Raw genomic sequence first — 11900 nt, forward strand, 5'->3', positions numbered from 1 at the left:
ATGCTGCTGCTCGCTGCTCTACCACGGCCTCCTGAGCACCTCTGCAGACATACATGTCGTTGCACACTTGCACACATGTCCACTCCTCCATGGGGCTGGCAGGTCTGCATGGAGCAAGCCAGGCCCTGCCCCATGGAGGGCATGGGTGCTGGCATGGCCGGGATGTCAGATTGGGATTTGGGGTTCCCTCCCAACAGCATCCCAGTGACCAGAACAGTGCAGTGGGGCTGAACAGAGCATCCCTCTCCCCTAGCCAGGAGGGGACCTGCTGTATCCCACCTGGCTGAGGGGCAGGGCAGCCCCACAGCCACCCCCACTGCCCAGGCCCCTCTGCTCTAACCTTCAGTGCTAATCCCAGCCCTGGCTGGAAGCTGCTCCTAGGAGGGCAAAGGGACTCTTGCACCCTAAATCATCCCTAGGTACAGCTGACAGATCTTTAAGGGGAAAGAACAACCCCCTCAGCCAGTGGTACCCCCTCCCAGAAGGGTGTTGGGGCTTGAGTGACCATCGCCACCAGCCTGGTGTGGGGCAGCTGGGGATGTATGTGGAGCAGATATCCCACCTTCAGAAGCACTGCATTAGGGCCATGCCCTCCTCTCCATCCCAGCATCCTCCCTCCTGCCCCATCACCTCCCTCACACCCTCCACAACACCCCAGCCCCACTGCAGCCCTGTGGTGTGCACCCATGTAACATCCAATGCTGAGGACCAGGAGAACTGAAACTCTCAGTGCTGCATTGCACTGGGGCACACGGGGCTGCACGTAGCCAGGAGTCAGCGTGCCCCTGCTGCACCATGGCGCAGGGACGACAGCCTGCCTGCAGTGCTGACCAGCAAGCATCGGGTTAAAGCAGTTGCAGGTAGCCTGTGGCTGGGGCACTGGGTTGGGGAAGACCCTGGCAGGTGGGCAGGGGAGACCTTCGCTCCTCTGCGGGTGCAGCCCCATCTTCGTAGTCCTTGAGGCTGTCTTGAAGAAAGGCAGTTCAGCCCCCGGGGGCCGGTGCAGGGAAAGCTTTTATTGGTATCTCCCAGCACACGTCAGCCCAGTTAAAAAAAATGCTTCATGTCTTAGAGAGCTGTTTAACACAGCTCAGGCAGCAATTGGTACAGGGACAGCAAACCAGGCTGCATCTGCTCAGCCTCAGTCACAAGCTCCCTGCTTCCTCTGTGTGTGTGCGTGTGTGTGTATGTGTGTGTGTGCGTGTGTGCTAGACACAGGCATCCGCTCCCAGCATCTCACTGTCTCCTGCATCCTCCCGCAGCAAGTGCAGGGCTCTGGCTCCCTGGGTACCAGCCTTGCCGCTCCAGCCTCCGGCAGGGATTTGCACACAGGGCGCGGGATGTGGTGAGCACCCGTGAGTGAAGAGGGGGTCGTGACCAGAGGCAGCAGCGATGGACATCGTGTGGACCGCTCTCTAGGGCTCGTGCTCCCCAGACGGACCCTGACCCTGGTAAGTCGCTTTTTTGCCACCTTTGGCACTTTGCACGGTGCATGGCATGAGCTGGCCGCATGTCACGACACCCATGGGTGGGTCCCCTGGCTGCCCCTGGAGTCCTGGTGCCAGGGAGGGTGACCAGAGCTCCTGGGATGGGTGATGAGGATGGGGTGGGAGGGTTCTGCCCGGGCGTTGGGGTCCTCATGTGGGTGCTGGGGAGAGGGGCTGAGGAGGGAGACGAGGAGGAGAAGTGGGGAGCTGGGCAGGAGCCGTGTCTGCTGCAGGGGAAGGGACTCTGCTGTCACGGCATTTTCTCCGGGAGATGGAAACGTGCGACACACCTATAAAATCTGCCATGGCATGGCAGGATGGGCAGCCTGATCCGGCAGGGAGAGCAGCCACCAGCTCACTGTCCCCAGGAGGGGGACACAGCATGGCTGGGGCTCCAGCCACCTCCCCCCCGGGCCCCTGCAGCCCTGCAGAGGGTGGGGAGAGTACCATCAGCCATGGATCCCTCTGCCCCACGCAACCGGGTCACCTCGCAGCAGCAGCCCCGGCAGTGCCACAGTCCCAGCATGTGCCATCTGCCAGGGAGAGTGGACAACGGGTGCTGCCAGACCCCTCTGGGCACCCCCAGCCAGCTCAAGGAGGTGGGATGTGGAGTCCCCCAAGCAGAGCCTGCTGCCTGCACTGCCTGGCCGCCCTCACCCCAGGCAGACAGCGGCTGGCAGGGTGTGCAGGGCTTGTGCCACAGCCATGGCAGCTCCTCCCAGCCCTGCTCAGTGTCCTTCAGACCAAGCCGGGCTGCCATGGCCCCTGGGGTCCCTGGGGTGTCCTCCCCATCAGTACGCCATCCATCTGCCCCCAGGTCCCTAATGCTGCTCCCAGGAAGTCACAGCATGGGGCGGGGGGGTAAAAACACCGGGAGCCTGGTGAGGGCAGGGAGGAGGCCTGAGACCAGGCACATCCTTCCCCACCAGCCACAGAGCCCAGGAGGGGTCCTGCTCCTGGCACAGCCCTGCTGCATCTCCCTGAGGGGAGGTGCACGGGGTGCCACGGACCTTGATCATGGCATGCACCAGCCCAAGCACCTGCCGGCCCTTGGCTTGCTGGTGGGGCTTTGCACCGAGGAGACACCGTGGAGCAGGGAGAATGGCTCAGCAGGGGGCAAGCAGGGAGGCGCGGCCAGCCCTATGGGCCCTATGGCTCCACACCTCCAGCTCCCCTTGCCACCACTGGGAACCACAACAGCCTACCCTGCACCCATGGCCCCCGAAACACACCTATCCCACACCCCCAGCTGCCACAGACACCACCCTGCACCCACAGCTGCTGCAACATCCCTGCACCCAAAGCCGCCACCCACGCCGTGCCCACAGCCGCTGCAACACTCCCAGCCCGCACACTCCCCACCAGGCTGTAACGCTCGTCCCGCACCACCAGCCACCCTGTGGCACGTCCACCCCGTAGCACATCCACCCCATAACACCTCCACCTCGTAACACATCCACCCCTAACACGTCCACCCCTAACACACCCACCCCTAACATACCCACCCTGTGCTGCTTCCTGCTGCATCCATCCTGCACTCCCAGCCATCACAACACCCACGCCACCACGCTGCAATACACCCACCCACGCATCACCCGCCGCCGTGCACCCACTGCCGCCCTCACAGCCAAACCTGGCACCCCATAACCCCAGCATGAGCCACGAGTGCTCCCCACTCCCACTGCCATGGGAGAGAGGAGATTTTGGAGCCATGCAGGGACCATTGGCTCTGTTTCCATCGGGATGCTCTACCCTGCTTCCTTCTCCTGGCCACCAGCCCAGTCCCACACTGACCCCATCCCTGCCTAAAATGGGCTGATCCTCACTCCAGCTGCACCAGCTTTGCCTCCATGCCTCAGTTTCCCCACATGGATTGCTGCATGGGGCTGGGAAAGATGAGTACATGGGTGCCAGGAGGATGAAGTGCTTTCTGGCTCAGTGTTTTGCTGCAGGGATGAAGCAGCAAGGAGCAAACCCCCATCAGAAGAGCATGGGGAATGGGTGCTGCCCAGGGGACAGGGCAGGAGTGCAGGGGGCTTGGGGCAAGGGAAGGGAAAGGGGTGGGCAGGTGCCCACCACCCTCTGTGACAGTCCTCGGTGCCAGCAGGGCTCAGTGCAGCCAGGTGTTTGCAGGCAGCTCCAGCCCATGCCCAGATTTAGCTCCTCCGTGGGGGCGACCTAAAAATAGCCCCCGTGTTGGCGCCCGGCAGCAAGGTCGAGGCTCCGGCACCTCGGGCCAAGGTGAGCTGGGCGGTTGCTCCGGGTCCCCAGCCACCAGGTGCCTTGGGGGTGGCCACAGATAGCAGCAGAGACACCTTTCCTGGGGGACACGTAGGGACGCAGGGGCTACTCGGGTAGCTGGGCTGCAGTGGGGCGACGGTGCCTCCGGTCCCCCACTCCCCACATCCAGGGGTCCCTGTAAAAGGGGTGACTCCCCAAGCCTGGCAGGACCCTGAGCTGGGCCAGGCTCTGTGTGGGGGTGATGTCCCACCTCGCAGAGCCAGTGGGTCAGGCAGACATGGGGAAAAGTGGGTCCTGGAGAGTGCAGAGCAGGTTTGGGTGAACCGGCCAGTGGGGCTGAGAACAGACACAAGCCGTGACAGGAGTGATGCCCTCCAGACACACAGCAGCCGGTGGCACTGACTGTGGTGGGAGACGCTTGGGGTGACCTTAGGAGAAGACAGGAAACAGGGAGAAGGGCTGGGATCCTCCAGCAGTGGGGCAGGGCTGAGGGGCGACCGTGCTGTGAGCATGCAGGGGAACCTCATTTTGGGGGATTACGGCAGGGCCACACATCAGCCACCCCACTGCTGCCCAGGCTGCCCTGCCACGCCACAGGGCCCCAGCCCCAAACGGGGCATGGGGGCCAACAGGTGAAAATACCCCCATCCGTGTGTGCCCGCCATCGAGACCCCCGCACGCAGGATGGGGCCCACATGCGTCGCGCACCCAGCTCTGTGCGTGGGAATCTGCACGCAGATGGTCCTGCAGTGGTGGGGGGAGGCTGGGAAATCACATGCGTGTGCACATGGCGATGTTTGGGTTTGCACGCCTGCGCGTGCGCATGAACCGACCCCACGCGGCTGGGGGATCACGGGGCAAGAGTGTGGGGGCCAGGCATTTGCAGGTGTAGGGACAAGCAAAAGGCACCGAGCTGTCGCCTGCCAGCACGCTCTGCTCGGCACTGCTGATGTGGGGCAGCTGTAATTACCCTACCCAGGCTCCCTGCCACAGCAGTGCCCGCAGCGCCGTGTCCTCCCACAGCCGCGAGATCCTGGCGTCTGCGCGCGTGCGGCTAATTATCCCGCTACCTGGGGACTTCCCTGCTGAGGCCGGCAGGGAGGGAGATGGCTGCTCCGACGTCCCCCCGCTTGCACAGGCAGCGAGTGCTGGGAGCGCCTCTGGGCTGCAGCATCCTCCACAACGCAGCCCCAGCAGGGCACAGGGGCAGTGCCAGGACACACATGGGGTGATGCTGTGCCCCACACTGCTGGAAAGCAAATCCTCCTTCTCCCCAACTTCAGCCCACCCTTCTCCAAGCCCATCCCCATTGACACAGAGCCCAACCTGCTATTGCTGCTGCCATCGCCCTCTCTGTTTTACCCTAAAATGATCTTCCCTCAGTCCTGCACCTGAACATCCTTCTTGGGACCCATGCACCTCAGATCCATCCACTGCTCCCCCTACCTTCTGCACCCTCCCAGACCTCCCATGGCTGGTCCAACCTCTCCGCATGGTTCCTTGCAGGATGCAGGACACCCAGCGATCACACAAGCGAGCTGAAGAGAGACTGGGGGGCAAACTGAAATTTAGGGATGGTACAAGACCCAGTACCAGCTCTGCTATGCCCCAGCCCTGGGCAGAGCTGCTGGAAGGACGCCTCTCACCCTTGGCTGGCCAAAAAGGCTTTCTCCGAGGCAGAATGGGATGCATGCAAGGGGCGGGGTTACAGCTGGTCCCAATCCCTCTGGGATTTACTGGTCTGTGGAAGGGCCTGAATGTGTTTCCAGCCAGAGTCTGCAGAGCAAAGATGTGTGAGGCAGGGTGCCCCCAAACCCAGTCCCTGCTTGCTGTCCTGCTCCCCCAGCAACTCTCAGACCCTCCATGGCCAGATCTCCACCTGGCTTCGGCTCCATCTCCCCACGCCCACCACGGATGACCCCAGCGCCGGCTTGCCAAGGAGCCCCCTTTTCTCCCTGCCCTGCCCTGCTCCACATGCAGCTGGGGCAAAGCCACCGGGACACCTTTTTGGGGCCAGGTACATGCAGGGGTGGGAAGCAGCACTGCACTCTGAGACCTTAGCATCGAGACCTTCCTCACCCCCACAGAGCCATGGGGGTGCTGATGTCCAGGCGTCAGACGGTGGAGAAGGTGCAGAAGGTCAGCTTGGCCGTGTCAGCCTTTAAGGACGGGCTGCGGGAGCAGCCATCGACACGGCGGCGGGCAGAGGCGGGGGGGACACGCCAGGGAACGCTGGAGCAGACGGTGCAGGAGGGAGAGGAGGAGGCGTCAGCAGGACCTTCCCAGCCAGAGGAGAGCAGCGCCAGCAAGGCGGCCTGGGAACGGCTGCGGGATGGCCGGGGTGTGGAGCCGGAGGAGTTTGACCGAGCCAACAGGTTCACGCCGCCAGCCTTCATCCGGCCCAAGCGGGAGCTGCATGATGACGAGCCCCCAGACATCAGCCTGGAGCAACGGGAGCAGGCGAGCAGCTGGAGCACGGGGATGTGATGGGAGGGATGGGGAGCGGCTGGAGCACGGGGATGCAGTGGGAGGGATGGGGAGCGGCTGGAGCACGGGGATGCAGTGGGAGGGATGGGGACGGGGCTGGAGATGTGCAGGGGAGAGCCCAGGGACGTGCTAGCATCCCCGGTGCCCGCCAGACAGTGACAGCCTCCCCGGGCACTGCAAAGCTCCATGAAGGCAGCTCAGTGGGGCAGGGGCCTAGGGGCCAGGCTGAGCAGCTGAAGATGCCACGCAGGGAGGAGGAGGGTGCGACTGGTCAGACATGCCTTGGGGGACCCCAGGGTGTCTTGGAGAGGAGAAGTCACTGCTGGGCACAGACAGCTCCAGCTTTGGGGAAAAGAGAAGTATCATCTGATCTATGCCTTTGTCAGCCTACAGCCAGCCAGCGTACAGCTCAGCCCGTCCATCAACACCTGTGACCCGTACAGCCCAGCCCTTCTACCTTATCTGCCCGTGCCTGCAATCCTACAGCTCACCCACCCGCACCCATGACCCTACCCATCCACCCACCCCAACAAGCCTACACCCCAGCCCACCTACAGCCTTACAGTTTATCCGTCCACACCTACAACCAGCCAACCCACAGATCAGCACTTCCACCCGCCAGCACTACAACCCTAAAGACCAGCAACCTACAACTCCACAGCCTGGCTATCCACGCCTACCATGCTGCACCCCAGAGAACCTACAACCCCACAGCCCCACCAACCCTACAGCCGGACCCACAGACCTTCCATTCATCCCCACAAACCCCTCCACCTTCCTCTAACCCCACCAGCCATGCCCCCTGAACCCCACCACCCACCTGTTCCCTATGCCAGCCCCACACAATCCCACCCCCAATCCCCTCTGCCCCACAACGTCCATCCCCACCTGTGAAGCACCGCCCTGACCCCCACCTTGTGAAGCCAGCCCCCTGCCCACGCTGCCCCACTGAGCATCTGCCTGCCTCTCCCCAGGTCCTCAACGACGAGATGTGCGAGATCTGCGAGGTGTGGACGGCCGAGAGCCTCTTCCCCTGCCGCGTCTGCAGCCGGGTGTACCATGACGGCTGCCTGCGCCGCATGGGCTACCTGCAGAACGACAGCGCCGTGGAGGTGACAGAGACGGCGCACACCGAGACGGGCTGGAGCTGCTACTACTGCGTGAGTGCCTGGGGTGGGGGACAGCGGGCTTCTGCTGGGTGGTGGGTGCTCCCTGGGGAGCCGTGCCCTGCGCAGACATCAGCAGGGTCCCACGTCACAGCCTGGTCTGGGGTGATGGGGGACCTGCTGTTCCCCAGCTCCTGCTGCCCACCTTGGCCCGTCACCACCTCCCCACCCCTGCAGCCAGCCCCCCAGCACCTTGGCGGGGGGACCTGACACCATGGAACGTGGTACTGGGCACACAGGGAGCTGTGGCAGAGCTGGAAAGGCACCCAAAACCCAGGGACATGGAGCCATCCCACTGCAGCACCCCTGGGTGACACAGCACACCATCGCTCTCTGTGTGTCCACACCCACACGCCTTCAAGGGATCCTGGTGCTGCGGCACAGCCAGGTGCTCCCCCCACCCCGTGCTTTTGCCCCACGGCTCCTCTCTGCCCCCCTCCCCAGGACAACCTCAATCTCCTGCTGACAGAGGAAGAGATGTACAGCCTGATGGAGACCCTGCGGCACTGCAAGATCATTCCAGGTGCAGACCCTCCCTGCGTCGGGTCCCAGACAGTTAGGGGAGGGGGGTGCCCCCTCCCCAGGCATCACACAGCCAATCTGTCCCCCGCAGAGACCTGCCTGACCCTGGATGACTTCCTGCACTACAAGCACCTGGTGCACAAGCAGCAGTTCGAGCGGCCCATGGCCGAGGCGCAGGAGGAGCAGGCAGCCCTGCAGTTCTCCGCCCTGGACCCTGACAAGAAGGGGCACATCGAGTGGCAGGACTTCCTCTCCCACGAGTCCATCCAGCTGCTGCAGAAACTACGGCCGCAGGTACAGCTGCAGCACCCAGGACCAGCTCCCACAGCCAGCACCCATGGCCATGGCACCTGGGGCTGGCTTCCACGGCCAGTACTGGTGAGTGCGGCACTGGGGGCCAGCTCCCACAGCACCTGGGGCCAGCTCCCGTGGCCAGCACCCGCAGCCGCAGCACCTATGCCCAGCACCATATCTGCAGCACCCAGCACCAGCACCACATCCACAGCACCCAGTGCCAGCTCCCACAGCTGGCACCCATGGCCGTGACACCCAGGGCGGGAGACCCCCACGGTATTGGGCAGGGGAGCTGGGGGGGGTTCCCGTGGGACAAGTGCTCCCCCTTTCCCTCTCTGCCCCCCCAGAACGCCCTCCTGCGGCTGCTGACGACCAAGGAGCGGGAGCGGGCACGGGCAGCCTTCCTCGCCCTGGACCAGGACAGCGACGGCTTCATCGGGGAAGGCGAGTGCCGCCGGGCCCGGCACGCCTGGTTCCGCAAGCACCAAAAGGAGATGCCGTCCTGCAATGTCAGGTACGGGGATGCCCACCCTGGGCTGGGGTGACATCCCTGCCAGGGCTCCCACCACGGCCCCAGCGCCCACCAAAGGGGCTTGGCACACAAATGGGTGCCCCCCGCCCCTTCCCACCACCTCCCCCTCCGTGGTCCTGCAGCCCCGCCCTGGCCCCGCACACCCTCTTCCCCCTGCCGCCGCCACAGGGGGTGCAAGGAGGGGGGATGAAGGGCACCATTCTCCTCCCCCCCCACAGCATCAGCCATGTGGGACCCATGTCGGAGAGCAGCCCCGCCAGCAGCGGCAGTGGCAAGAGCCAGGAGAAGACCCCGCTGGTCGTGGAGCAGGAGGAGGCCAGGTGAGGCTGGGGGTGGGTTGGGGGGGCACCCCCATTTTGGAGAAGATGCCGAGGAAGCAGCAGTGTCGGGGGCAGCCAGTTAGCCCACGTTTTCCTGCAGACCCATCGACTGGCCCAGCTTCCTGCAGGAGAACGTCGCCTACATCCTGGCCGCCCGCCCCAACAGCGCCGCCCTCCACCTGCAGCCCCCGGCCTAGCCCCCAGCGACGGCCATCTTGGGCGGCGAGGCCTTTCCCACCACAGAGACCTGCCCCACCCTCCCCCCCTCAATGGGCAGAGCTGGCTGCCGATTGGCCGGTGGGGGAGCAGCTGTGCTGTCCTCTCCCCCTGCCTCTGCTTTGGATTGGCTGTGAAGAGGATGGGTGCCGGGCTCTGATTGGCTGAGGGAGTGGGTGCAGCTCTGGGGTCTCTGATTGGTGGGGGGGAAGTGGGGAGGGGCAGGGAGCAGCCCCACTGCCCTCGCACCCCACAGGCCCCACTGTGCCCCGGGATGCCGTGGGGCGCAGGGGGTGCCCCCACAGGCCCCGCTGCGGGGATGGCTCTGGTGCCTGGGGATGCTGTGGGGCACCAGCCCCACAGCACCCCCTCACCCACCAGCACCTGGAGGTACCGAGGACCCGTCCCCAGGGACCCACAGACAGAGCAGGGTCTGCCCCCGAGGAGAAGTGGGGCTTTCCCTGCTCCTGGAGCCGGGTCAGGGTAGCTGCGGGGTGAGAGCAGAGCCCAGAGCAGCCGTGCACCCCCAGCCTCCTGCAGTGCCATGGGGCAGCACGGCTGAGCCTCTGCACGCTGCCGGCAGCAGCACCGGGGGGCCTGCGGCAAGCGCCGGCTCAGCTCATCGGTGTGGTCAATCCTTGGGGGCAGAATGTGGCCAGCCTTGGCTTGGCCACTTTCACATCCCTGCCGGCTCCAACAGAGGCTGGAGCCCAGTAGGTCCATCCTTGCACTCACAGCTCGTGGCCGTGTCTGGGAGAGTGCACAGCTCGACCCTGCCCTGCTGGGGACCAACCGCTGAATGCCAACAGCGATGGTGTGGGAAGGAACACCGAGAACAGAAAGCACTGAGGGGGGAGGGCAAGCTCGGAGGCACAGGAGTGCTCCTCTGAATCCCTCGTCCTCTCCTGTCCCCCTGTTCCCATGGGATGCTCTCCCCCCCTCAGCATTCTGGTCTCACACCGGCCCCATTCCCTCCCACTCCCCATTCACTCCCACTCCCTCCCCAGCACGGCGAGTGGGCATCCCCACCTCACCAGGGGCATTAGTACTTGGAACAAGGTGGAGGAGGCAGAGCCCAGAGCTCCCCAGGGTGTCAGTTGCAGGGATGAGGCACTCACTGGGCAGGGGCGATGCCCAGCAGCCCTAAGGTGGATGGATGCGGTCAGCCCGCAGGCGAAGGAGCAGGCACCCCTGGAAACCTCACCCCACATATGCCAGGGGTTGGGATGCCCAGGTCCACGCAGCCCCAGCAGCTGCCCCCTGCCCCTCCAACCCCCTCCCCGTGGTGCCCTCAGCCTCTCCCTGCCTGGTGTGCCCTGGCTCAGCTGGGCTGCCCATGGCATACACAGACCAGACATGCACCTGCGGCAGCCCTGTTGCTCCCTCACCTCCACCCCCCGATGCCATGGGGGCACCGTCCCGTGCAGCTCCCCCTGCCCCAGCCAAGGACCCTCTCCAGGGACTCACCCCACTGCAAGACCAAGAGGCATGCCACTGCCACGACACCTTCCTCTACTGCCCTGGTGTACCAGGCCAATGGGGATGTTTTGAATGGCAGGTCCAGGACAGGGCTGGAGCCGTGGCAAGGAGGCGGCCAGGGGTGTGTGGGTCACAATACCCGCTCTGTACTGAGAAGTGTCCATTAAACAGCTGTGTCCAACTAGCCTCCGGCCAGTGCACTTACGGGGCTTCTGGCTTCTCTCAGGGATTTCTGGGGACCCCGGAAATGTTGTGTTCAACACCCTGCCCCAGCCTCGAGTCCCTGTCCCTTCAGGCAGGCTTGGCCTCATGTCCCCAGCGTGTCCTGCAACAGCAATGGGGGGAAGCTAGGGGGTGCACCCAGGACCCTGCAAACTCGGGGTGCCCCACATCTCAACAGGAGAGCAGACAGTGGGGAGAGTGCCCGGCTGGCCCCACAACTGCTCCATCCCCTGCAGTGGGAGGGACACCCATCCACTGGGATGAGGGTGCTCCTTGCCTGCGGAGGCACTGGAGGCTGGGAACAGAGCACTGGGCACAGGGAACGGCTGGATGCTGGGAACAGGCTGTTTGCAGCGGTGCTGGGAAACCAGAAATAACCCCACAGAGACACCAAGAGTCCCCGGGAGGAGGTGACTGGAGAGTGGTTCCTGTGCTTGGACGCTCCTCCAGCGTTAGGCACAGCCACAGAGTTCCCAGGGAAAACTGTGGCTCTTGCTGGTGGCACATGGTCTGCAGGAACCAGGCTGCCAGCAAAGGGGACTTGTCTGCCTGGGGGGGCTTTCCTTGCACAGTACCTGTGCTGCAGCTGCGAGGGGAACAGGGCTGGAGAATTGGATCTGGGGGGCTAGGAATTAGGAAGGGGAAGCTGCCCTGGAAGCATACGTAGGGTCTGCAGGGATACAGAGCTCGTTGCTAAAAGCTAGACTTGGATATTGCAAGCTCATTTCAACAGCTGCTGTTAGGTCCAGACCACAGTGGTGGTGTCCAACTGGCCCCCCGGAGAAAATCCAGCCTGGGGAGCAGTTAGCATTTCAGGCCCTGGAAGCCAGATCAGCTGTAAAAGCTCTTGGGAGAGGCACCCATCAGCTCGAGGAAGAGGATGGGCACCCAGAGGAAGGAGGAGCTGGTGGGTGGTTTGTGTGCCTGAAGCTGG

The 11900-nt window shown here is 64.1% G+C and overlaps 1 protein-coding gene across 2 annotated transcripts; it reads left to right on the forward strand.

Annotated features, from left to right (window-relative positions):
* Positions 1-1045: 1045 nt before the first annotated feature.
* PHF24 (PHD finger protein 24) lies at positions 1046-10928 on the forward strand. Of its 2 annotated transcripts, none has more exons than XM_054810939.1 (8): positions 1046-1451; positions 5816-6188; positions 7190-7375; positions 7826-7904; positions 7995-8197; positions 8545-8711; positions 8948-9049; positions 9150-10928. In XM_054810939.1, the coding sequence occupies exons 2-8, from the start codon at positions 5820-5822 to the stop codon at positions 9244-9246; spliced, it is 1203 nt and encodes a 400-aa protein (XP_054666914.1). In that variant the 5' UTR covers positions 1046-1451; positions 5816-5819; the 3' UTR covers positions 9247-10928. The 2 variants fall into 2 exon arrangements, with proteins under 2 accessions (XP_054666914.1, XP_054666913.1); XM_054810938.1 differs by having other exon boundaries at positions 1065-1451; positions 7995-8281.
* Positions 10929-11900: the final 972 nt, after the last annotated feature.

This window comes from Grus americana, chromosome Z, assembly GCF_028858705.1.
Source record: "Grus americana isolate bGruAme1 chromosome Z, bGruAme1.mat, whole genome shotgun sequence".
NCBI lineage: Eukaryota > Metazoa > Chordata > Aves > Gruiformes > Gruidae > Grus > Grus americana.